A 27419-nucleotide genomic window follows, 5' to 3' on the forward strand; every position below is an offset into this window, starting at 1 on the left:
GCTGAGGCCAGTTTCCAGCGTGGGACATGTGGAGAGGAACCATGTTGGGTTACTAAGTTCAGCGTTACTGGGAAGTGATCACTTCCAAATGAATTTTTAATTACATCCCATTCTAGATCAGGGAAGATAGAAGGGGAGCCGATAGACAGGTCTATTGATGAGTATGAGGATTCTAATACGCTGGTTCCTTCTTATTGAAGAGGCACACACCAGAGTTTAAAAGGAAGTTTTCCATGAGTCGACCTCTCGCATCGCATCGCGAGTCTCCCCACATCACGTTATGAACGTTAGGATCTCCCATGAGCATGTAAGGCTCAGGAAGCTGAAGAATGAGGTTATAAAAGACTTATTTTTTTCAGATGACGGTTCGAGGGTATATATATAGGGTACATACAGTGACACACTTATTAAAAGGAATGGCCCAAACTGACACTGCCTCAAGGGGCGTCTGAAGAGCGACGTGTAGGCAAGCTAGCAAGCTACAGACTTGTCGGCTACTATTGCTACACCACTGGAGGCTTTAGCCTTGTCACGGTCTTGTCAGAAGATGGCATAATTTCGAAGAAAATTTGTGTTCGTAGGTTTGAAATATGCCTCTTGAACACAAAGCAACTTTGGATTATGTTTGTGTAGTTCTGTAATATCATCAAGGTTATAAATGATTCCTCTAACATTCCATTGTAGTATTTGTGTCTCTGTTATGATAAAAGTGTTTTGTGCTGTGTAAGAGACGAAGATTAGCTTGCAGGTCTCTTCCAGGCACCGTGGCGTGAGCTTTGTCTTTTTTGGAGCGATTGCGAGAATCTCGCCGCTACTTAGGCGCTGGTGGCGCCGTCTGGCTGGTGGTTGTGTCCATCACCTCTTGCGTGGCACGAAGAGTGCAATATTAACTTCCCTTTTTGAAGAGGTAATATGCACTCGTGCTACAGCATGGATACCAGGATGTGAGCTTTGTGGTTGTGTCAGTGACTAATGCCGTGGACTCCAAGACTGCATGATCTCGGAGGCCACACTGAGGAGTGGCACTGGGCTGCGAGTGGCTACAAGCAGATGATAGCAGCCCGAAAAGAGACTTCTTTTGAAACTTTTGACAGTCCCCGGCAGCTACGTCATGTGACTGCAACATGCCCTTCTGTCACAGTGGAAGTTGCAGCCTGTCTGCAGACAGACCGGGACTGTATAAACAAAGAAGCCCATTGTTCTAAAAGACTTCTGGTTTCACCCTCTGGTACAGCCTGCTAAATTTAGTAGTCAATGAAGAGAATACAAGTTGCAATAGCCAGTAAACCTGCAAATACACAGGACCATCAAGCTGGCAACGGTTTCACTACAGTAGGTAGTTAAATTACATACCGTATTTACTCGCATAATGATCGCACTTTTTTGTCAGAAAAATTGACGCAAAATCAGGGGTGTGATCATCACGCAAGGTAAATTTTCTGCAAAAGGAAAAAAAATTCCTTTTTTCGTCCCGCGTTTGCAGCGGAACACAAAAACAAAAATGGCGGCCGGCGGAGCAAGCAGAATGCGCCGAACGCAATTTTTTTTTCTACTCGTTAGTACATTACGTGCATTGCAACAGTTTCTTCCATATCAGTAATGAATAATATCATTAAAATGGGCAAGTTTGCGGCAATAACGTAGCCATGTCCACTTTGAGGGGACAGAAACAGATGGGCGCACTTAGCTGCCAGTGACATAGAAACACATGGCCATCATGCTGCGGAAACTGTGGCATCTGTCTTCACTACTATCCTAATACGGCACGTTTTCACTAAGGATGGGTGAATATCTTAGCTGTGTTACAAGCGTTGGCGTGTGAATAGCGTACACTTTTAATGTATCAGTGTAAACGTGGCTACTATTGTTGCCGCTCGCGATTTGTTGCATGCCCACGAGCGCAGATGAAAATAACCAAAAGGCGCCGTTTTTGTTGTTGTTGACCACAACCATTATAAAGCCTACACATATTAAAGGCAAGTTTGGTTGCAGCTTTTTTTTAGTCATGGAAGTGCGGAAAGTGATGAAAGTAATGAAATGAGGCTTAAGAATGTTTGGTGCGTGCAGACCGCTTGGTTTGTATTGAGTCATTCGCGTAGCATTCGACAGATGGTAAGCGTGATCATTATTAGCTAGACTTGGCACACGACATATCGCTGCGGCAAGTTCGGGGTGCGATCATTACGCGAGTGTGATCATTATGTGAGTAAATACGGTAAATTGATAAATGAATTTACTCCAAAATGTGGAAGTGATTAACTATATATGAGCTCGATGCAGATCTGTTTCTTATACAGCACAGTCCACTTATAACGATACCCAGAAGAATGGAAAATCCGATCGTTATAACTGATTATTGCTATATCTGGACTGTCGATAAAAAAGAAAAAGAAAGAAAAAAAAACAAAGAAACTGCCGAAAATGCCTTTGTAGCTTTGAAACCAAATTTGCGACTTACAATAAAGAATTGACATTGTAGAAATAAAGCTGTGAAAAATGAACCGTTTATTTATGCCCTAAACAGCGTGTCAAGCGTTAGGCGAGCTGAAGTAGTCAGAAATCTGCACTTGCTGTCGTTGAAGTTTCAGGCTTACAACTGCAGTGCGTATCACGTCCAGCGGCTGCGCGAACACTGGTGGCTATAATTTAGCGTACATGAAATCAATGAGCGACTCTATTGACGACACTGCACTTTGTATGAAAATTAGCATTGGTTTCAATGTCAATCTCGTAGCCTCTGTCGCACAACGCCGCCGTCTGTCGCAACAACGATTGCCCTGTCGGAGAATCTTCGCAGAACGAGGCAGCGCTATCTGCACTCGGAAACTCCTCCTCCTCCATCAAAGCACCATCTATCTTATCGCCTGTAGTGACGTGCTCCCAGAGTTTGCCCATGTCATCAGCTGTCACCCTGTTGGCACGTGTTGGTTTCACACATGGGGTTTTGCCCAAGCGCACAAAGCCTGCCGTTTCTGTTCATCGGCGTGGCCACTGGTTAGTCTAGCCATCATGATCGTGGCGCTCACAATTTTCAGAATTGTTGATATCATCGACTGTGCGAGCTGGCACTCTGAATCTTGTAAAATTTGCAGCTTCGTCTCGAGCGACACAGCTTTGTGCATTGTCGGGGCACCTACCGCTGCTTCCGAGGCACATTTCCGAGCGCAGGAGCGGTTCGCTTTTTGCTTTCTTTTTTCTCCCTCTAAACACTCGCCGGTGATGTGGTCGCGAAGCAGCTGGCACCATCTTGTGGCACACTGTGCAAACTTGCAATGCTCTCCGTGGCTTTCGCAAGTGGCACGCTGGCGGGACACGCTGCGCGGTAATGACGGAAGATACGAACTCGTGTAGGCAAACTTATTCGCCCCATCTCAGTTAAAATAAACTTAGCAAAGGAAATTTCACGATTATTCTGCAAGGAAAACACTGCCCACAAGACAGCATTTTGGTTGTTATATCCGATACGCAGTGAATAACATATTGTTAAATATGTTGTTTTTTTTCTCATAACCCTAATGCATTAGTTGATACTCTGAAATCAACTCATCGTAATAACCAACATATGTGGTATCGTTATAAGTGGACTACTGTATATGAATACATCTGCAAATGTGACCATATGTAATCAGCTGGGGGAAAAATACTTCTTTTCTTCCTTAGCAAACCTTGGTGGCAATAATTTATGACCAGAAGATTTTGAGGGTCACCAACACAGTACAGTTACAGTGCAGATAACACGGTCTATAGCCTGCTTCAATGTAACGAGTTTACACTGTAGTCAAACCAGTTCTATGACGAACCAGCTTTAAGCTGTGCATTGTGATCATGACGCATATAAAAACTGTAAGCACCATGAGCATGAAACACCATGTAACACTAGCTAAGCACAAGGAAGTTTCATAATAGTAGGCAATCAAAAACGGAGTGATAGTGTCCTACCCAGAGCGCCTGTGACCTTTCTTCACAGCAACAAGAGAAACATCGAAGCCAGTCTCCTTGACAAAGACTCGAGTAGCAGAATGATCCCACTCGCTGCCCTTCTTGGGGCCCACGAATGCCAGAGACATGCGATGGGCAAAGGCTGGAAGGCTTGTGAGCTCGGGAGGCAGTGGTCGCAGAGAGGAGCAAAGCACATTGCTTCGGTAGCCATAGTCTAAATAGAGGACCCTGAAATGCCGCTGCATGAAGTGAAATGCATGAGCACAAGCCAGATGCACAATGCTTTTGAATGACTCACACAAAGTGACTAATGCAGACCTATCAGCCCAGGGCGTTACCAAGAAAAATGAACACTTACATATGGCTGAAGTTGCACACCTCGTACCCTTAATAATTCTCACGTAATTTATGCCACCCATTTCCTGCTTTCCGTGTATTTTCCCAATACAGTCAACTTATGTTAATTAAGAATCCTCGGGACTTCAAACTGTGTCTAAAACAATATATGGCCAATTATATAGGGTGTCTCCCGTAACTTAAGCCAAGCCTTAAAGATATACAAATGCCACGTAGCTGGACAGAACCAAGGTAATGTTTGCCGTCACTTGGAGATACCACTCAGATTATTTTTTTCATTCCGTCTAATTACACAATTAGTTTTAATTAATCAACTTCTCAAATATTATAACTAGAAGAAAACTGTCAATGAGAAAATTGTAGAGCAGCATGAAAAACTCCCAATGCAGCTTTCTCTTGCTCAATACATTCTACATAAAAGCTTTTCTAAGCATGAAAGCCCACGGATACATGCAAAACTGCCACGCAACTCGCCGCTCGAGGTACTTTGCATGCATTCGCAAGCTTCCAATGTGTCTGACGCTAGTCATGCAAAATCAGGAGAAAGTAAATGTATCTCTGAAAGTGATAATCTGAGAATATAACACACCTTTTCAGTCCCCGTCAAGTCCAAATTGGCAGCTGGCATGCATAGTGTCTTTGCTTTAATATATCTTATTTAACAGCTCGTTCTCATGATTTTAACAGGATGCTTACATAATATGTTTCCTCGGTAATTCATATTTTTCTAGCAGCTTCATGGAAAACGTATTAAAAGGTTCCTACTGTATTTGTTGCACTTTCAAGAAGTTAAGGCTCCACAGTGTAATTAGTACTGGGTCGACAGTTATAAAATAAAGAAATAAGAATGAGACAAATGTTTTCCGTCAGTACTCCTTTACATCATTGACAGCATGTGTCTTGTGACACTAAACTTCAAAGCAACTCTAACCTTTGTCCTCTTGATGATTGAGAAATACATTTTTGAACATGGCTGGAACCAACTGAGAAGCATCTGTTGAAACACAGCAAAAAACTATCTTCATAAGTTTCAAACAGGACTCAGGCTTGTGGCGATCGAGGTAATTTCCCACACAAGCTGTGCTTCTCCCAACCGAGCTCAAGTCAGCACGCAATCAAGTGCCACCGGCACGCGCCCTGGTTGGCCTGCCAACCAGGGAGTGGCGGCACCCGGAAACCCTCTAAACCCGAGCTCTCTTCCGCTGAGCTCTTCATCGATGCGGCAAATTCTCACAGGCCTGCAATGAGGTGGTTAGATGGGACCTTTGCTTTCGCGAATTCTCGTTCTCACGCTTGGTCGACTTCTACCCGGTTAGCCCAGGTGCAGCGGGTGCGCATACTCGAGCGGACTTGCGGTGAGCCTTTGCCCGTAAGCGCCGTGACAGTCGCACTGTGCTGCATCTTGGGTGAATAAACCGGCACTTGTTGGTGATCCGACTGTGAAGCCCTTTCTGCGCTGTGTCAGAGAGTCGACAAACCCTGCCATAGCACCTTTGTGTGTTGCCGAGTGGAGGAGCATCGTGCCCTTTCCTGACCATCACTCATAGGGTGAGCCTTGTGCAAACCCATCTCCAAAGGCTCAGGGAAGGGGGGTGTTTGTTGACAGAAACAAGATAGCAGCAACTCCTCACCAGCAGCAGAGGTAAATGATATAGTATTAGTATTTCAGATTCCAATTAAACCCATTGATGTATGCCTTTAATCATTCAAACACAGCATAATGATCTACACTATACATATATGACCAAACAAGTGGTTTCGATCAATTTCGCATATAAAAATAATGTCAGTAATTACACTGAAGTCGGATCTCTGCCTTGGAATTGCACATTCTCGTCCAAAAGACTGGCTTTGTGGAACAGTTCAACAGGGTACAGATGCTGCAGGAACATTATCAGCTAAATATACTAAACCTACTAAACAAGATAAGCCTTTTAGATCAAGGTATGACAAAACTCTATCAAGTGAGGAGGAAACACAGTCAGTTATAAATAACAAACACTCACCAAAAGAACAAAAATATATTGACATTTCAAGACCCCTATTATAACCCATTTTTCACAATAAAGCAAAATAACAAGGTTTGTGCCTTACGTACATTATGTTAGTGCAATGACCTAGTCTACTAAAGCTTGGGTGAATCACCCCATGTGAAACGCAGCAGCACATACTGTATGAGTACCATAGACTGTATGGAATGTATGAAGATACCATAGTATCAGGCGAGATAACAAGAAGCTATCTATGGTATTGATAAGCACTGCCTGACAGTTGATCGGTCTGTGGTAGTTTCATTTTTATCCAGGCAGCAAAACGTCACATGCTGCTTGGTCATATCATTTTGGTACTGTTTTAGAGACTGCTTCAAGTTGCCCAATTCACTATTGCAATTGCTGCAGCCTCAGAATGGTACCGTAAAAATAGGCTACAGGTGTTTTCAATTTGAACTGGAGAAAAAGATGTGCATCGCTACGGTTTTAACCAAAAAGCGTCAGTGAAAGTGAATTTACAGGACAGTCAGTGGAGCACAGCTGCTAGCCTACACAAGCTACCATGCAAGGAGCCTGGCGAGGTCAAGGATATGCGGCAGCCTGCAACCCCCAAGCAATCTTATTTCTTTTTTTCATTTAATTTTCAACCATTCTGCCTGTTGCTGCGGCAAAAATGACGCACAGCGAGAAGTGAGGGGAAGAACTTGCCCACGTCCTTTCAGTCTTCCACTGTAGCCACTGTGGTGAATGAATCGGGCAATTTCACCGATGGTAATGCAGGGTCGTATTTGCGTATTCACAGTAAAGCTCTGTTTGGCTCTTTCCCCTACTTTGTGGGTGCTGGCTACTGCTTGCTGTTGTGTTGCCGAGTTGACAACAACTTGCCACTGACTGCTACCTTGGCAAAACGACAACTTGGGTAACTGGATATGTGCCCATTTTTGGCCAACCACCCAGAATTGGTCTGTGCCACTGTGACACAACGGGTACAGAAGCCTTAAATGTCAAATAAGCTTCACGCCATTTAGATTTCACCATTGCATCGGATCTGCATGTCTGAGTGACAGAGAACACTTCAACGTTTGAATTGATGACGTCGCAAGGAGATGGTGCACGAACTTCCAGACAGTGTCACCATCAACCCGTTTTCATACCTTCACTAATTTACAAATCCTTAGTTCAGAGCAAGTCTGACCTCTATCCAATACTGTGGAAGTATACCTTGACAATAGTGCTCAACTTATATTTTCTTTCGTGTCCATTTTATTTCAGTGAAACCTTGTTAAACCGTAGTTGGCCGGAGATTGGAAAAAGTATTGTAACGACGTGGGATCGACGAGTATGCGTAGCAGCACCGCCAAGCAACGCACTTTATCAGTTGTACAAGGGAACAACAACGTCTTCTTCGTTTTTCCCCCGCTTCACCTAAAAACCCCCGCTACTTCAGCGTCGTCCTCACTGGCGCATACCCGCTGAATTATGGTTCTGCCAAATATAGTTGTGTCACTTGCTCCCACTTTAGAAAAGATCATCGTCCCGATGATAGAGGCTTGGAAAGCAGCGGTAAAGAACTGCGCAGTCTTGGCAGTCCTCATAGTACGGCTTCATATGCAGCACGTGAACGACCTCGGGTAAATGCCGTCGGCGCTTTGAACAGTGCGAGCTGTCTGGAACGACTTCGTAGTTGACGTCACTGATGCGTCGGAGAACTATGTAGGGCCCGAAGTATTTGCGTAGGAGCTTTTCAGAGAGCCCACGCTGTCGAATAGGTGTCCAGATCCACACTTTGTCGCCGATGTTGTATGTTACGGCTTTGTGCCGAAGATTGTAGCGTCTGGCATCAATGTCCTGTTGTTCGCGGATTCGCAGACGCGCAAGCTGCCTAGCTGCCTCTGCTCGGCGTGTTATCTCTTCAGCACCCGTCTCGTTGTCGTCAAATTCATGAGGGAGCATTGCGTCTAATGTTGTTGTAACCTCACGGCCGTATACGAGACTGAAGGGCGTCTTGCGAGTGGTCTCTTGACGAGCCGTATTGTACGCGAAGGTGACATAAGGTAAAACCTCGTCCCAGTTCCTATGCTCTACATCTACGTACATGCTGATCATATCAGCCAGTGTCCTATTGAGTCGTTCTGTCAGTCCGTTCGTTTGAGGGTGATACGCTGTTGTCTTCCGGTGGGCGGTACCACTTAGACGTAGAACGATATCTAAAAACTGGGCCATGAACGCAGTACCTCTGTCCGTGACGACTACTGCGGGAGCGCCATGCCTTAAAGCGATGGATTCCAGAAAAAATCGTGCCGCTTCATCTGCTGTTGCCCGTTGCAGGGCACTTGTCTCGGCATATTTAGTGAGATAATCTGTGGCAACGATTATCCACCTATTACCAGTAGTAGACGTTGGGAAGGGGCCCAGAAAGTCCATGCCTACTTGTGCAAATGGTGTGGCCGGTACGTCAACAGGGTGCAGGAAGCCGGCTGGTTTGACGGATGGCGGTTTACGACGTTGGCAATCCAGACATGTCTGAACGTAACGTTTAACGACCGCAGTAAGTCTCGGCCAGTAGTAATTCTGCCGAATCCGTGCCAATGTGCGAGTATAGCCCAAGTGCCCAGCAGTCGGCTCGTTGTGGCAGGCGTGTAAGATTTCACGTCGAAGCGGTGATGGAACAACAAGTAAGTAGTTGCTGCCGCTAGGCGAGAAGTTCTTCTTGTAGAGGACGTTGCGACGCAAGCAGTATGATGCCACCCCTCTTGCAAAGAGCCTCGGCACGCTGTTGGTTCGTCCTTCAAGGTAATCAATAAGCGGCAGTAATTCAATGTCATCCCGTTGCTGGCGTGAAAGATCGGCAGTATCCACGAGTCCCAGAAAAACCGTGTCGTTATCGTCTTGTGCTGCCGGCTCAACAGGAGACCGAGAAAGGCAGTCGGCATCTGCGTGCCGTTTTCCCGACTTGTATGTAACAACAAAGTCGAACTCTTGGAGTCGAAGGCTCCAGCGTGCGAGCCGGCCGGAAGGATCTTTCAAATTAATGAGCCAGCAGAGGGAATGGTGGTCACTAACGATGGTGAAAGACCGACCATAAAAATACGGACGAAATTTCAGAACTGCCCATACCATTGCGAGGCATTCTTTTTCAGTGGTGGAGTAGTTAGCTTCGGCTCGGGATAGTGTTCTACTGGCGTAAGCAATCACTTTTTCGCTGTCGTCCTGCCATTGTACTAGCACCGCCCCTAGACCGACGTTACTAGCGTCTGTATGCAATATCGTCGGGGCTTCCTCATCGAAGTGTGCTAATACGGGAGGAGATTGCATGCGTTGCCGGAGCTCGTGAAATGCCCGTTGCTGGTCTTCGCCCCAAGTAAAAGGCATATCTTCTCGGGTGAGCTGTGTTAACGGCCATGCGATACGCGAGAAATTCGGAATAAATCGCCGGTAATATGCACAGAGTCTCAGAAAACGTCGCACGGCTTTTTGTCTGATGGAATCGGGAAATTAGCGACGGCGGCAATTTTATCCGGATCAGGTCGGACTCCTTGGCTACTGACGACGTGACCGAGGAACTGGAGCTCATGAAAACCAAAATGGCACTTCTCAGGCTTCAAAGTAAGACCGGCAGAGCGTATCGCTTCAAAAACAGTTTTCAGCCTTCGTAAGTGTTCGTCGAACGTTGCGGAAAAGACAATCACATCATCCAAGTACACCAGGCATGTTTGCCATTTGAGTCCGGAGAGCACAGTGTCCATTAGACGCTGAAATGTTGCTGTCGCCGAACACAAACCGAAAGGAAGTACCTGAAATTCATAGAGTCCGTCAGGCGTCACAAAGGCTGTTTTCTCGCGGTCTCTCTCATCCACTTCGATCTGCCAATAACCGCTTTTCAAGTCCATTGAGGAAAAGTAGCACGAGTTTCGCAACCTATCCAAGGAATCACCAATACGTGGTAGTGGATAAACGTCCTTCTTTGTGACCTGATTGAGCTTCCGATAGTCGACGCAGAAGCGCAGGCTATCGTCCTTCTTCTTCACTAAAACTACAGGTGATGCCCACAGACTATTCGATGGTCGAATAACGCCATCTTCTAGCATCGTCTTCACTTGTTTTTGTATTGCTTCGCGTTCCTTTGGGGCCACACGATAAGGGTTTTGGCGGATGGGTCTGGCGTCGACATCAGTAATGATGCGGTGTTTGGTAAGTGGCGTTTGACCAACTCTTGACGCAGAGGAGAAACAGCCCTGGTACTGCTTGATGAGCTCAAGCAGACGGTTCCGCTCAACGGCCGTTAACGTCGGATTAACGTCTACAATAGGTGCAGCTGTGTGGATTGTAGAGGCCGACTCCTGCGCTAAGTGGCAGTCTTGTATTTCTGTCACTTCGTCGAAATAGGCGACAGCAGTGCCTCTAACGATGTGTCGGCGCTCCCTACTAAAATTTGTCAGCAAGAGTTCGGCGCTTCCGTCGATTACATCGATAAGTGCTCTGGCAATAGCCACACCGCAATTCAGTGCTAGCGCACTGATGTGTTCAGCTACTCCATTCCCGCTTTGCAGGCTGTCACAGCGCACCTGTACGAGAGAGCAACTCCGCGGCGAAAGTATGACGTCGTCCGCGGCAATACGTAAGCGAGGTTGTTGTGGCTTCTCATGGGTGACATTATCTGAACTCGTGGCAAATGTAACACTTCTGTCACGGATGTTAATCACGGCGCCGTACTCCCGTAGGAAATCCATGCCCAATATAAGTTCTTTACAACACTCAGTAAGGATGACGAGGTTGACGACGAAGGTTGAACCGGAGATTAAGAGTCGGGCCGTGCATTTCCCGACAGGTGTCATCAACTGACCTCCGGCGGTTCTTATGTTGGGCCCGTGCCATGGTGTCTTCACCTTCCTCAGTTTGTCAGCGACCTGTAAGCTAAGGATTGAAAAATGGGAGCCAGTGTCAACCAGAGCGGCTATTTCGTGGCCGTCAATGCAAATGATGCGCTTGGCGCTGACGATGTCAGTTACGTCTTTCGTACTTCTATCCGTCGTATTCGTCGTTATGCTGGGCGTCTTTTTCGTCAATGTCGTCTTCACGTCGTCGTTCGTCGATAACGGGGGATGTGGAGCAGTTCGAGTATTGGCAACCTCACCCCCGGAGGTCGCTGCGGCTAGTTTCCCCGGCGAGGGCTAGGCGATCTGCCCCTAGTGACGTCGGCAAAACTGCGACGAGTCGGCGAATTGTAGCGCACCGGAGATGGAGAAGGAGAACGTGGTCGGGGCGTCGTCGTATTTGGTGGCTGACTGTTCACAGGAGCGTCGTAAGCGCGTCGACCGTCGTACGGAGAATAAGCATAGTTGGCAGGAAAGCTTGGGTGTTGAGCGGTGCGATAGTTGTTCCATTTGCGGCAAACTCTATAGACGTGTCCAGCTTCACCACAATGGTAGCACACTGGTCAACGGTCGACGGTGCGCCACAAATCGTTTTTCCGACGCTGGTAGTTCGGCTCTCCATGGAGCCAAGGAGTGGCGTGCGCATGTCGAAAATACGGCGTTGTTTGTGCTGGCATGATCGGCGGGGTCGGTAGAGCAGACGAGGGTGACGATGTCGGCTCTATTTGTGGCGTAGGTGGTGTTGTAGTTATGGGAGTCAACGGCGTTGAAGTTGCGTTGAGTGGACGGCGAACAGCTTCCGCATAAGTGAGGCGCCGCGGAACGTTGCCACAGTCTGGCGCTGAGAAAGCTTGCCGGACTTCCTCCCGGACTACATCAGTAACAAAAGATAACGCTGGCGTCGGTTCCGTAGGCGCAACCACAAAGCCGAGCTGCCGAAGCTCTTCTCGCACCACTTCTCGGACAACTTCACGGAGAGACAGGTCGTTACTCGCAGCCAGTACGGAAGTGTTCGCCATCGAGTTGCCCATGTCAAGCTGGCGGTATCGTTGATGCAGGGCCCGTTCAATGGCTGTAGCCTCTTTTGTGAACTGTGCCACTGTTGTCGGTGGATTTCTCACAAGGCCGGCAAACAGTTGCTCCTTCACTCCTCGCAGGAGATATCGCAGCTTTCTTTCCTCTGGCATGTCTGGGTCTGCCCTACGGAAAAGACGGGCCATGTCTTCCGAGAACATAGCAACACTCTCATTGGGCTTTTGAACGCGGATTTCAAGGAGTCGCTGCGCGTTTTCCCTCCTGTCAATGCTTGAAAAGGTATCCAGCAGCTGTGCGCGGAAGTCGTCCCACGTGGCAAAGCTCCTCTCCCGGTTTACGTACCACGTACGAGCATTGTCCTTCAAATAGAAATACAGACACTCGAGAGTTTGTCCACCGAGCTGGTCTTATGGTTGTACTGGGCGACGCGCTCGAACTGGTCTAGCCAATCTTGGACGTCTTCAAAGGCATCACCATGAAAGCTCTCCGGGACCATAGGATTCTGTAGTGTTACTTGCGATGGAGCTGCGGTGGCCATATTATTTGTAGCAGGCAAACGATTTCTCGAAGTTTCTTGTAGGGGACTGGACTCGGGCACTAAGCCTAGCAGGCGACGACTGAAGCGGTGGACCGGAGTTTCGATGCACAATGGTGATTCCGGGCTCGATCGTCGGCTCCGCGAAGGGGTGCCAAGCATGAAGAATACCCCGCACCTCCACCAGTGTAACGACGTGGGATCGACGAGTATGCGTAGCAGCACCGCCAAGCAACGCACTTTATCAGTCGTACAAGGGAACAACAACGTCTTCTTCGTTTTTCCCCCGCTTCACCTAAAAACCCGCGCTACTTCAGCGTCATCCTCACTGGCGCATACCTGCTGAATTATGGTTCTGCCAAATATAGTTGTGTCAGTATGTACTAAACGGTAGTATTGCTTAACCGAAATAGCCTGGGATTACCCGTTTAACTGCCAAAAATGATACTTGGAGATAGTGCGAAGAAAGCACAAAAACATGCAGTATTTATTCATTTCATGTGACAATAATCTGTTATTTTCGTTTGATACCATGGCAGCCTAGCAGTGACGACAGCGGCCTCAAACTCCCTTAAGCCGCAAGCCAGCTTTTCCGTCAGCCCCATTCTCAGCAAACACCCGTATGAGGCTGGCGTAATGCACAGCTTCTCCCACTATTTGCCCATGCTATCACTTTCCGTGTTGTCCTCATCACTGTCGTTAGGTGACACTTCGGTAATAATAGAGGCAATGATGGCCAAAAGTCGAACCTCGAAACGTTGAACATCGTAGCCAACATCTTTTCGCCATCCCAGCAGTACTGCCGAGCATTTTCTTCTTCGCATTCCTAATGCCACACAGCATAGTCAATGGTAGATCCTTCTCACGTGCCAGTGCCGACTTCGTGACACGTTTGATAGCACGAATGATGTCCAATTTTTCTGTTATGCTGAGCACCCGGGTTTTGTTCGAGCTTCGGCATGACGCGAGTCCTAGCTTGCATGATGCCACAACTAGAGTGTACTAAAATACAGTTGAGTGGGACGAGTGGCTGGGGCAGCGCATGCTTTGCAGTGAGGCGAGCAACAATGAAAAATAGTGTGGCGGGGCTGCGATCGAAGTGGATTGGGCCACATCAAGGTCACGCTGTTGGAAACTGCTGGCGATACTTCTTCGAAGGGTCATTCATACAACTTTGCGCACTGGTATATGCGTTCAGAATTCAGAAAAAAAAATTATACATGTCTGCCCTATCCGGTACCCTGCGCTCAGAGTTACGGGAAGTATTCTTACGGAAAAACAAAAACAGTGCAACACTCCATTCATGTTTCCATCTTCCTCGTGTAAAGGAATGTGGTGTAATTGGTATGGGTTCTTTGATTGCAGTTGGACCTCGGGCGTCGAAAACAGTTTTAGGTAGCCATTACATATGCGAATGTTTGACCCGTAGGCCGTGTGGAATTTTTCGTCCAGTCCATGATTAAAAAAGGAAAGAAAAAAAATTAGTGGCTACATAGTGGATATGGCGTTATGCTGCTAAACTCGAGCGCACTTGTTCACACCAAATCGCGGAATTCGATGAGAATGAAATAGAAAAACATTAGTGTATTTCTTTGTAGGTGCATGTTAAAGAACCCCAGGTGGTGAGAACTGAATAGGGTGCCTCATAATCACATCACCAGATGTAACATGCCAGAAAAAAAAAAGGAGGTAGTTCTGTCCTTTGCTTTTCTTCTAGGGGTGTAAACGAAAGAAATCAATCCTGAGTGATTTCTGAGAAAAATGTGTTACGCTTATCTCATATTTCATACCTAAATGTATATGCAGGGTGTCTACCAAGTTGACATTTCCAAATTCCCTGAGTTTTCCAGGTTTTCCCTGAGCACCTTTGCGAAATTCCCTGAATGAGCCAGAACTTTGTTTTATGTCAAGACAGGCCGACACCACGTTGCCCAATGCTGTCACTCTCTAGTAAGCACACTGAAACAAAAAAAAAGACTTAATCCAGTTTGAATAGTAAGGAGTAATATCTATTTTATTTAAAAAGAAAACAGAAGGAAGGTGTAAAATGCACAGAGAAAGAAATGGTAAAGCCCATTCCAAATTGAGTCGAACATTTTCAAATACGAATGAAAAGGAGATGCATACATAAGTAAATATTTTTTTAATATCAGCTATTTCCATCAACTGATAGCAAGCTCATCTGTATGAGGTCCTGAACTTTGTCACAACTAATTATTAAGGTTCTCTCTCAGCAGCTGGAAAGTCAACCTCAACTGTCCTGACATACTCTCAGCCCGTACACAACATCTCAGTGTTGGGTTTCACTGCTTAAACAATTTATTTTGGTTTGGATGAGGGTCACCTGTGTCTCAGCGTCAGCCAACACTTAGTTATTTTAGCTCAAGCTCCTTCAAAAAGGCGCCGGCAATTCCTTTCCCGTTAATTCCTCAGTGCGTCGGTCCTTTCTGTTCTCATCCTCCTTCTACGCGCTTTCACCACATGGATCATCTGAAGCATCCTCTTGGTCAGTTGTACAGTCAACATTTGATTTTTCGGATTTCCGAGGGGCCGCAAAAAAAACGAAAAAAAAACGGGCAGTCTGAAAAAAATTAATGCATGTCTTTAACTGCCTTTAAGGGCTAAAATTACCACAGGCAAGTCTGAAAAAGCTCTGAAGGCCTGCCAGTACGCTTATTAGGCATATCAGGGCTTGTACTGTGACAGGAGACGGGGTGCACGCATGTGTAATTAAGGAATACATACTATGTCCCATGACAATTGCCGCAAATCATATTGACCGCAAAAAAGACGGGGACATAGGAAGAAACAAGTAAACAGCACAGGCGGTAACTTTCAACTGTTTTATTCATAGCAGCCAGTGGGCATATATAGGCAAAAGGAACATGCGCAGATCGCGGCAAAGAATGCACATCAGCTTAGCGTGGCAACCAAAGAGATTTTTTTGATAATTGGTTGCCACGCTAAGCTGATGTGCATTCTTGTTTGCCGCGATCTGCGCATGTTCCTTTTGCCTATATATGCCCACTGGCTGCTATGAATAAACCAGTTGAAAGTTACCGCCTATGCTGTTTACGTGTTTCTTCCTATGTCCCCGTCTTTTTTGCGGTCAATATGATTTGTAGTAAATACCAACTAGGCCAAACTGAAGTTCTGATGACAATTGCCCCCTTCCCACGCTTGTTAAGCTTCACCGCCTAACACAAGTGCACTGAGGCGAAGCTAACTTTCGGAGACTGGCATTACGCAACGCGCTGTGCTCTGCGAGTTTCAAAGCCAATCGCGAGGATTACAAAGGCGGAGTCGAAGGCATTGGTGATAGCGGCGAATTCTTTCAATGAAAAACACGGCACCGCACGGCAAGAAGCTTAATAGCGAACATAGAAGCAGCTAGGCCTAACGTTGCCGCGGTGGTGGTTACGGCTGCCAGCGGATCTGCCTGCGAGAGTGCCGGTTCGAGGCGGCGAGATAATCAAAATAGCGGCGGTGGTGGCTTTGATTAATGCCATTTCAGACCTGCAGTCAGGGCAGTATACATTGACTATATGGAGTACGTGGTGGTGCCGCAAAACCGTGCAAATTATCGGGCATGTCCGAAAAATCGGGCGTCTAGAAAATCGGTCGTTAACTACTCTGGCAATACATCGTGCCGATGACACGGCGTCAATGACGATTCGTTGCGATTCCTCTGTTACTGGAGCCAGCATTAACACGACTTTCGTTCCCTTTCAATAAAGTTACAGTAATTTTCCCTGATGGAAGCACAAATTCCGTGAGTTTTCCCTGAGTTTTTCCAGACTGTTCAAATTCCCTGAGAATTCCCGGTTTTCCCGGTTGGTAGACACCCTGATATGCCATTCTCAAGTGTATGTCCCCTCAACTAAGCACCTTCCTTAATATAAACGGCTGCTTTCAATTATCTGGTGCACTATCATAAGGACAATAATGAAGCAATTAAACAAATGACATGCCTCACATACACGTAGAGATAGTGGTATATGTGTTGTGTTCATTGAAGAAGTGTGGTACCACATTGGGTATCCAGTTCTAATCGGTTGCAGAAGTGGTAACACTGTAAAAAATAAAAAATAAATGTTTTTCTTGCCCGAATCAAGTTAGCAGATTTACAGGCCGCACCAAAACGGGGCGTTTATATTGAATGACAGCTAGGAGCTTGTTCAGTAGAACCGGTTAGCACCTGCACTTTAATACTCTCAGGAACTGGTGCACCTCTGCCCAACAGCCACAACTCTCCAGCTGCCGAAACATTCGGAATAAGAGTCCTCACTTGCATCAGCCCCTCACCTCCGAGACTTCCAGTACTTCCCTCACGTCTGAAAAGTCCTGTTATGCATTAAATTCAAATGAAAATGGCTATTCGATAATTTTAACAGTGAATTCTGAAGTCGAATATGATCTGAATAGCAAACACCATTGAATTAGACTATATGTTTTACTTCATTTTGTCTGCTGGCACATTGAAGATTGCCAGACAAGCCATGGAGATTACATTGGTAAAGGATTCCCGGCATCCCCAATTCAGTCTGAGTACATGAGAAATATCTTTTCACTAACGCTTTTGTTCATAGTAACGTTCAACAATTGCCGCGATAACTTTTCATGGGAAGTCAACTGGTTCACCAGGGGCTGGTGCAGGTTATAAAAGATTCACACAATTTCTAAGACAAACTTATTCAAGTCAGGAGTTTTCAATTTTTCAATCAGTGCACTTAAAATATTTGATATCTTTTTCTCTTACATACCACATTTACTTGAATGTCACATGCACCTTTGTTCCGATAAAATGGGTCCAAAAATTGCATGCATGTTAGAATTGAGTACGACCCTAAATCTGCGTTATCATATCGCCATCGGCATTAGAAAAATGGCCGCCTCGTACGCGCTTCTAGCATACTTCCATGTTGTACGTGTAACCAGGCGCTGGTGTAACCTAGTCTACCGCCTGCCTTCCCGTTTTCTGCATTTATTCAATCAGCATGTTATCAATCAGCAAGTTATCATGTGCACGGAGACGGACAGAAATTGGGCCACATCACGGGCATTCGAAGTTTCCGAAACTTGCATGTGGGACTAGCGCAAACAGAAGGAGAATATTTTCGCCAGCAAAGCAGCAAGGAAGGGTTTCAGTGGACTGATGCAGGGCTGCTTCGCTGAAATAGAAGAGCTGCTCGCAGAATACGTGCAAGATTAGTGAACGGCACAGCGGCCTGTGACGACTGATCTGCTTAAAGTACAGGCGATGCAGTTATCCCTACAAAGAGGGCTAATGCGGAGTGACTTCAAAGTGAGCAGGTGCTGGCTATCAAATTTTATGAAAAGAAAAGGCAGTTCTTTTCGAAGGTGGACAGGGATATGACAAAAATTGCCCGAAGGATATGAAGAGAAATTGTACAGTTTTCAGTGGTGCGTTTTGAAGTTGAGCCATTGAAATGGCTACCACTTCAGACAGATTGAAAATGCCAATCAGACGCCGCTTTACTTTGACATGCGTGCCACAATCGTTGAAAAGAAGGGGGCAAAGCAAGCGCACATTTTGTCTTTTGGCTACGAAAAAACTAGTAATCGCAATGCTTTGTTTCACTGCAGATGGGCACAAGCTGCCCCCGTATTTTATCTTCAGACGGAAGACGCTCCTAAAATGAATCTTGTTTCCGAGTGGCGTGATTGTGTGCGCAAATGAAAAAGGTTGGATGACCATGGACTTGGTCGCTGACTGGATTGATGACGTTTGGCGGAAGAGACCCGGCGGCAGTTTGGGTCTGTGTTGGATGCTTGTGCTTGATGCCTTCAGGTGCCACCTTGACCAGCGCATCAAGGACAAGCTGGCTGCATGCAACATTGACCTTGTCGTGATACCCAACGGCATGACATTTCAGCTCTAGCTGCTCGATGTTTGTTTGAACAAGCTAGCGACAGATAGAATTCGGGCGCTCTACACCAAATAGCTTGTCAGTGGCTGCTACGAATTCATGCCCGCCAATAAAATGAAGCATGCCTCGCTGCAGGACTTTTCTGGATGGGTGAAAGATGCATGGTGCATGATCCTGTCTTCCATGGCTAACAAGGCCTTTAAAAAGTGTGGGATTTCGTATGCCCTGGACGGCACCGAGAATGAAATGCTTTGGTCTGATGATAGCGATAAGGAGTTGTCTGATAGTGACGAGTGATATCTATTGCCCATGCGACTCGTACCGCAGCAGTGAAAATCTTGGAGGCAAGGTACGCCGCTTCCATTTGTGTTTTTATTCATCGCAACTGTAGTGTATTGGGAATAAATCTGTTTTTTACAAATGAGAGAAAAATATTTCCATATGAAAGCACGAGGTCCGCAGTATTGTACTCGTCTTCTTTTTGGACATGGAAAACGGGTACGCGTTACAATCAAGGGTGCATTAGAATCGAGGAAAAACGGTATATGTCGTGGTTATATTCTATGTAGCCTTAGATTTACGTAGAAGTGCACCTCTTTGCGCCGCGAAGTTAGTAAACCTGGTTTATTTAACTATAATATTGTTTTCTCTGATCATTGTCCCTGATCAATATTACCAACAATAAGCGCTTGTAAAATGACACGTTGGCAATAAAATTTTCTTGCATAGCTTCATAATGCAGATAGGTGGCTTCTGTGGCAAAATTACGTCTTACTTTTAGAAAATCTTAAAAATGGCAGTTCACCTGGCTAAAGCTACAGCTGGTACCAGCTGACAAGAGTTGTGGGTGCACCAAAGCAAGTAAAACCATAAAAAATTTTACTGCACAAACTTTCTGCGAGAAAAACTAGGCGTCTGCTAGCGTCCATGGAACGAACGTGCACTCGCTGGCAGACGACGCATTTGTCGATGACAACAAAATTGAAGATGTTATGTTGTATAATCCATGCCTCAAATATGTGTACGTACCAAAAAATGGCTATATAAATTTGCAGATGAAATCAAAGCACCTTTAGAAGAGTATATGCGCACAATCGGTCTTAGTGTCCGCAGCGAAATTACATTGACTCTGACGCAAAGCACATCTTCGCCACAATCCAGTTCACTCGCAGCGCCCTCGCACAATTTCTCCACACGTGGCGCCTCAGCGGGAGAACGCCATTTGGCCCACTCGACCACTGTGTAGTACTCTCTAGCCACAGCACAGGCCATCACTAGCCAGCCACGACAATCTCTGGCTCCACACTGAAATGATGTTGACGTTAATGGGGCCTCACCCTTCCAAGCGCCCTCTGCATTTGTGCTTGGAGGCAGTTCTGATCTCTGAGGCTTGTTCTTCTGCCTGGCCGACCTACTGCCGTGATTGCACTACGAAAAGTGCAAACACTATGTGTTAACCGATACATACCCAATAATCTGGTATGGTTTGTGCGGATACAAAATGCATTATGTTCAATGGCAGCTTAGTCAGGGATTTGACTTTACTACTTTTAAAACGAAACTACAGTTTACATGGGTATGGTTTAACGAGGTTTTGTTGTACATCAAGCCATGCACATTAGCCATACTCACGGAAGTGAGTCCTGGATTAACATTGAGCACCTGAGCTCGATACCAGTTTTTGTCACCCTTAAAGTGGCATATCCAGAAGGAGCCCTTGTTCACCATTTCTTCCTTTGGTGCCTCACTCTGGGCACTGCATTTGTTCAGCTCTTGCTGAAGCTCTTCTAGCACCTGCATTTCAAGGGCAAAAACAAAATTTTTTATCCCCAGAGAGGCTACCCGATTTTTCATGCATACTTGGCTCAAACAAAGTGTGAATAGATCCCACCAAGACTAGCTTACCAGTGACAAGTATACGCTGATAAAGTTTTACCTGAGCAAACTATTTCACTTATAACAAACAAATTTCACAATAGCACAATAAGTTATAATGAAGCAGGAGGAAAACAAGATTACTTTGCATTTCAAATTAGCATGGTGCATATGTTTAAAATAAATAATAATTGTGCAAATATTCAGAGAATTAGGCTAGGCAGGATAGAAACATTTTGGCAACTGCAAGCCATAATTAAAATCGTGTAAGGGCTGAATAAAGTCAAACGTGAATGGCAGGTACTGAACACAATGAATAAATACTGACACTTACTATACTCACCTTAGCAAGCATGTTACTGTGGTTGTAGTTCACACGTAACGTTATGCACTATTCCAAGGTTAATATTGTTACGTGTGGAAAGACACAGACGAAAGAAGCTATTTACAGGCTATTTACACTGGAGCCATGCAGCCAGGCTGACACTCGCTAGCGCCAAGGGTCCCGACCAACTTCATCATCGTTCTCGCGGCGGCTCGTCTCTTGAGCATCGCTTTATGATATCGTAATAATATAAACCGCAAATTTTAAAACAACTTATTTTTAATCGCACTGAACAATCTATGCTCTTGTATACAAACTTCACTCGAATACGCATATCTATTGACTTTTGTGCAGACTGCCATATTTTCTTGAATTTAGTCATCATCTGAATTTTAGCATGTAGCTTTACTCAAGATGGCATAGTGCCTCCCTCAATATCTGAAGTTATCCTTTGTATTGTAGTCATCCACATTTAAGTTGATCTCATGAAATAGCTATCTTTTAAAAACTGCAGCATTGCATACTAACTCGAAGGAGCTCAAGTGGTGGCACAGAGAATGCCACATGATGCGATATTACGCAATAGTATCACTGACTACAATGGGAATATATGTGGTGACAGCAAGCAGTATTAGTTGAACACTTCTAAAACAAATCCCTGTACAAATCCCTGTACAAAGAAATAACTTGCATAATGAAGCATTTATTATACCGTGGCTGAATTTCTGTCTTTCGTATGTGTTATGATGCTTCTACAATGAATTTTCCTGTACAATGAAGGAATTTGGCATTCATGACGGGTGATCTGTTGCTTTACAACACACACACTATACTGGCACTGTAAATGTTCTCAATAGCTGCCGTTGCAAGCTGTGGTTCGTATAGGGAGTATTAGTTGATACCACAACAAAGACTGTGCAGGTGGGTCCGAACTCCACAATAGCTATGGTAGCACTTTACCACCCACAAAGGAATTCGGGTGGGCTTAATACCTAAACACTTTGATGAACTGCACTTTGACAGCAATAGCATGCCATGTAGCTTGATTCTACGCAGTTACCTCTGAGTGGCTTATCTTGCACCAAGTATCTCTTGAATTTATGCTACATAAGTGTTTTTTTACGGAACATGCATAGACCTTAGGAGCAGTCTGGTGTGCAATTTTTACAGTGAAGTGACCTGTATGGTGAATGATTCTTAAATGACTGCCAAATCTTCAACCATGCTAGGAGGCCTCAAGTGCTTGGATGTACAACAAACCACGAATCATGTGCCATCTTTTAATATGACGAATTCAAAATGCATGCCGAATGCAGCACGGCTTTCCGACGTAGGTTGTGTTGACAAGGTCTCCTCTACGTATCAAGAAAATCTGAGGCAGTGGTCACATGGTATCACAAACCCTTGATGCACACATCAATCAGTCCAGTGCCATGGTCACAAGCCGCACACTGACCATTAGCTAAAAGTTCAAATCAAGTGCAAATGGTGCAAACATGCAATCCTATTTACCACATTGTACTTAATAATGATGATGCAACCATTACTAATGTGACTACCATGTGGAGAACCCTGTCTCCAATGGGTGGAAACAATAGCAGATTTTGGCATTCTGCCAAATGTTGCCTTCCCCTAAATAAATGCTTTAAATGGTACAATTTGACAAACAGCAACCAAAGAAACCTACATGAGCCTTCCGACTCAAGTTTGCTCAATATGGCACGGTGCCTCTACGAGGCACACTTGATGAGCTGAAACAAGTTAGGATAGAACCTGGCCCTTATGCAGTCAAAACTTGTCTCACAAATTACAGGTCACTCATTGTGAAGGCCTCCCGTGAAAGCACAGATGCTGCAACTAAAGCTAGCAGAAGAAAGACAAGGTGCCGCATAGACAAAGCCATGAGTCATGAGAAGATGAGCTATGTATATAAGGGATCTTAGCTTTGATGAATGTTTTTGTTTGCACTGCAGGAGTTTCAAATCATTTTACTGCAAAACAGCTTTTTCTTGAGATCTCTCACAGACTTACTTTGCACATAAGACAAGGAATTTACGTCATCGCCTGATATGCGGAACCTGACCTTCTCAAGCCTGCCCAATTTAGGTCGAGCACGCAGGCGTTTCCAAGCTGTTTGCCCTCGTCACAAAAAGTGCAGGAAGTGAATGGTGCTGTAGACATTCACTGTGCTTTATCTCGACTTGGTAGCAAACTTCAGGCATTATCTCAGCGGTGTTCTTGAGACTTTTTTCAATATCAAGGAATGAAGGCCTAGCTTATGATCCCACACAGGCAGCTTGCGATGTCACTGCAACAAAACAGTGATGCGATCTGGTGCCATCTATCACTGCCATGGCAAAACACGGTGAAACACACTGCATGTTAATCAATGGCACGACCATTTCGTTGCTAAGAAATTGGCATCTTTTGAGCCGTATCACTGTTGACGACACACACTTGCATTTGCCTTGAATTGGTTTGCTTCAGGCCACAGATGGCAGCATACATGCTCCCTTAACTTATGCATCAACACTCGAACTTACTGAATCATTTTTATTGCAGAAACAGTTTTAACCATTAACGGCTTCGTGTTGTAGAAAATTCTGTGTCGGTGGAGTTGCGTGTGAGCAAAAATTTCCACATATATTTAGGTATACGTATATGCCACGTCTTACTATATGACATGCGGTATATGCAGGTTATATTGTCACATCATTTTATAGCTAATGTTGCTCATACCTTGTCTTACATTCTTGACAAAGTTATTTCTAGGAATAGTAAGCTGTTGGGCTAGTTGGTTTGCTACGATTTTTGCAAAGGGGAGCGCAAAAAAATTTGTGGAAAAAGGAGACGTAGACAGGAAAGACACCCACTTGTAACTGAGTATATTTCCAGAGCCAAACTCCAGGAATGTTATTGTGCATGGGCTACCAGCGAGAATTGTGAAAAAAAGTTTAAAATTTTATCTATATATATATATATATATATATATATATACACACACACACACACACACACACACACACACACATATATATATATATATACATATATATATATATATCGCTTAATAAAGGGGCATGCATCATTACAATAATGACAGTTAGTGTAGGTGCTAGCAACAGCAGCATGTGGAAGTGGCCTGACAGAAATCGTCCGAAAAAAACACCTTTAAGGGGAGGGGGACAGAGGAGGGGGCATAGAAACTTCAGCCAAGGACGAGGAATGTAAATTTATCATCCATCAGATGTACTGAATGAATGCTGCCTAAATATCCCCCCTGCAACAAATATATGCCATCAAATGCATCATTCCTTTGATAAGCAAATTGTTTTTTTTTACTATTTCTCCTGTTTTCAAGCAACTCACATTAGCCTTTTCCCTGTTTTTGTACCTGGACCTTCTCTGCTAAGGGCACTTGATCTCACGCAACTGAGTTATGGGTCCAGTTTGTAACTGAATGCCAACTACCTTTCTGAGATGCACCTGTCGTCGTGCAAGACCTTTATGGCATCTGAAGTGCGAGTTGCTGCGGTCGGTGGTTGTGCTGTGTCATGCTTCTCCACTGCCTGGGCTGATGGTTCCCGGCTGCGTTTGTTGCTGAAATCCGCTGTGCGTCTCTTGTCGAAATGTGCCAATGTGTACTCTTCTTCCATGGACAGTACAAATTTCAATTCCACATAACTACGAACCTATTTGTGACTACTTTGTTCCTATGGCACTCAGCGGCCGTCAATTCAGCAGTAACCTAGTTTGGTTCAGAAATCAATAGTAAACCTAAAATTTTGTACACCAACAAGCATAACTCATTTTCCATTTAGGATTTTTAGGGAAACGTTCCACACTTACTTCACACATATTTGGGTGTGCCATGGACCACTACAAATAAACTTGTACAACTACTTCAGATGTAGTTCCCCATTATAGCAAAGCAATCCTATAGTAAGAGCGCATTTCCTAAAATTATTTCATCATTAAGTTCTCAAGAACCTTCTGGCCTCTTTCATTTTGGTTTAATACACAGATCAAAGCCTCACCTGTGACCATTAATGTTATAAGTGCTGGCATGAGAGATGAATTTGTTAACAATTCTACAAATAAAAAAATTATTTTTCACACCCCGAAACAATTGTGAAGTATAAATATGTGTTCTATAAGGTAGACTATGATTTGTATTCTTCCTCTTCTACTAAAATATTTTGTTTTAACTTGGCCTCGTACTTAGGCGCCTTAAACCACCCCTTCAGCTTGGAGAGTGACACAGTCCATGAGAAAAGGCTGAAGCTGCAAACAAATGGCAGGTAAGAACACCTTCCTTTCTTTGCGAACAGAGGGCTCCTCCTCACCATTTTTTAAACTGCTGGCTGGTTGCCAGCTCAAGTCAGGTGGTGGCAGCCCATAAGCATTAGTAATTGAGCAATCATTTTTGACCACAAATTACTTGCAAGCAGAAGCTCACGCACATACATACTCTACTGGATCTGCCAAAGATACTTGACAAACGAGAAAAGGATAGCTGTTAGCCTATGTCAAGTTTCTTGTCACTAGTCCCTTGTCGCCCTTGGGGAACTCTGTCAGAGGCCCACCTCAAGAAGTTGCCATCAGCTTGCCGCAAAAATAAAAAAAGAAACGGAGTGTGATAGGCTGGGCATTGTTAATGGCACCCCCACCGCTGAGAACAGATGAGTTGAAAGGGGTGGATGAATATATTTAACTCCTAATTTCTATGTTCGTATTATGTCTATTTAAAAAAGTCCATCACTATTCGATTTCTTGAAAGACATCACCCATTTCTCATCTTTCAGAAGACGCTTTAGGGCTCTTTTTAGTTCGCTTCAACATACATGTTTTCTACCAACCCGAATTTCTTTTGCACACTAAAGTGACTAGGAGGTTGTTAATCAAGTGTGCACATCATAATCAGCCGCACTGTATAATTATAAAATTTATTTGCAAATCAAGTTCTTGCTTAGCAGATGCACTAGAATGGCCTAGAGGAAACCTACATAACAGACGTCAGGCATCCTTATTCGGTGGCACCACCGCATCCCAACTAAGCCATGATGTGCAGTAGGTCCACAGTCAATGGCATTGTTTTGCTGTCAATATTGGATACCTTGGCCTTAAGAAGTGCAACCAAGACTAGCGAAGCCCTACACTACAAATTTGGAACCAGAAAAATATTTTTATAGTAAGGCTGAACATGCCCTTTTATTGCTACAGCATCACATGCCCATAATGTCATGCATAGTGTCATGCAGTAAAAGAAAGTGAGCTTCTGACCTTGGTTGTAGTGTTTGCTTTTTCCTCTATCCAGCCATAGAAGTCCGATGGGTTGCACACCACTGAGATGCGTACGCAAAAAGTGTCGCCTTCAGGAAGGACAGCTGGAGGTACCGTAACTGATGGCAGAGCTGGTGGCAGAGCTGGTGGAGCCGTCCCAGCTTGTCTCAGATTGTCTGGAGGCAATGTAGCTGGATGCATGCCATGTGATTCCATGCCACCACGAAGTGCAGTTGCAGGAGGCATGGCAGCAGAAGCCATTGCTGTGGGGGCCATCGAAGTGGCTGCAGGTGTCATGGCATTGGGTGTTATTGTGGCAGGATGCACAGTGGCAACAGGCTTGCGAGGTGGAACCATACCAGCAGAAGGTTGGGGAGCCATGTCAGCGGGAAGTGGAGACATGCCCGCAGATGGTGGAGCCATGCCATCGGAAGGTGTACGAGCCAGAGGCATTCCGCGATGTGGCACGGAAACTGGAGCTATGCTGGTAGGAGGTGTATGACATGGCAATGTGCTGGCTGAAGCTATGCTAACAGCAGGCATGCCAGCCAGGAACATGCCAGGAGGGGGCACAGATGTTGAAAGTGCAGGCCCAGTATGCATGCCCGGCAGAGGCATGTAAACCGAAGTTGTGGTAGCAGTCAACCTGTGGTAACTGCCAACCAAAGGCATGGCAGTTGAAGATGTCACAGCTGCAGCGGTTGTGACTGGAAATGAGGTGGCTTGTGACATAGTGACTACAGGACGAGTCTTGTGCCGCTTGGTGGTAAAGTTCATGCCTTGCTGGTTCTGAAATCCAGAAATGCAACTTTCACCAACAAAGCCCAATAGGCAACAATATCCAGAAGAAACATAACCATGCACAACGTGTAGAGAGACTTAGAAACTATTCATATGGTGGCCATGCTGCCGTCCGATTTTCCAGACCTCACGGGGACCGAAAAAGAATCCGAAAAATTGAATAGTCAGAAATACTTGTTTATCCCAAAACAATAAACTTTATTAGACTTAGAGTGGCTTTAAAAAATCTCTAATAGTACGCTTGGAGGCAATCAGATCGGCTTAGATTTGCACAAGAGTGACGTCTCCGCATACAGAAGACAAGAGCGTCACCGCGTTTGTGACCTCTGTTGGCGGAGATCGCCATGAAGATCAAAGAAACGAGCCACGTTACATTGCATCACTTGGCTCTTGTGAAAGCACTAGAGGTGGCACTGATCACACAAATGTGAAGCTGCACAAACATGCATAAAAATGCGACAATGTCTCCGAGACATACCTGCTCTGTGGACATTATAGGCGTTCTGTGGACAC

General features: G+C 45.2%; 1 protein-coding gene across 1 annotated transcript in view; it reads right to left on the minus strand.

Moving 5' to 3' along the window:
- LOC139051636 (angiomotin-like) overlaps nucleotides 1–26888 on the minus strand; it is a 67510-nt gene extending 40622 nt beyond the window's left edge. Inside the window, exons 1-3 of the mRNA XM_070528582.1 lie at nucleotides 26106–26888; nucleotides 20255–20416; nucleotides 3940–4178 (exon numbers count right to left, since the gene is read on the minus strand). Of these exons, the coding sequence (XP_070384683.1) occupies nucleotides 3940–4178; nucleotides 20255–20416; nucleotides 26106–26882 (1178 nt within the window). The 5' untranslated portion in view covers nucleotides 26883–26888. The remainder of the gene's footprint in view (nucleotides 1–3939; nucleotides 4179–20254; nucleotides 20417–26105) is intronic.
- Between the last annotated feature and the right edge of the window lie 531 nt (nucleotides 26889–27419).

The sequence above is a fragment of the Dermacentor albipictus genome, unplaced genomic scaffold, assembly GCF_038994185.2.
Source record: "Dermacentor albipictus isolate Rhodes 1998 colony unplaced genomic scaffold, USDA_Dalb.pri_finalv2 scaffold_13, whole genome shotgun sequence".
NCBI lineage: Eukaryota > Metazoa > Arthropoda > Arachnida > Ixodida > Ixodidae > Dermacentor > Dermacentor albipictus.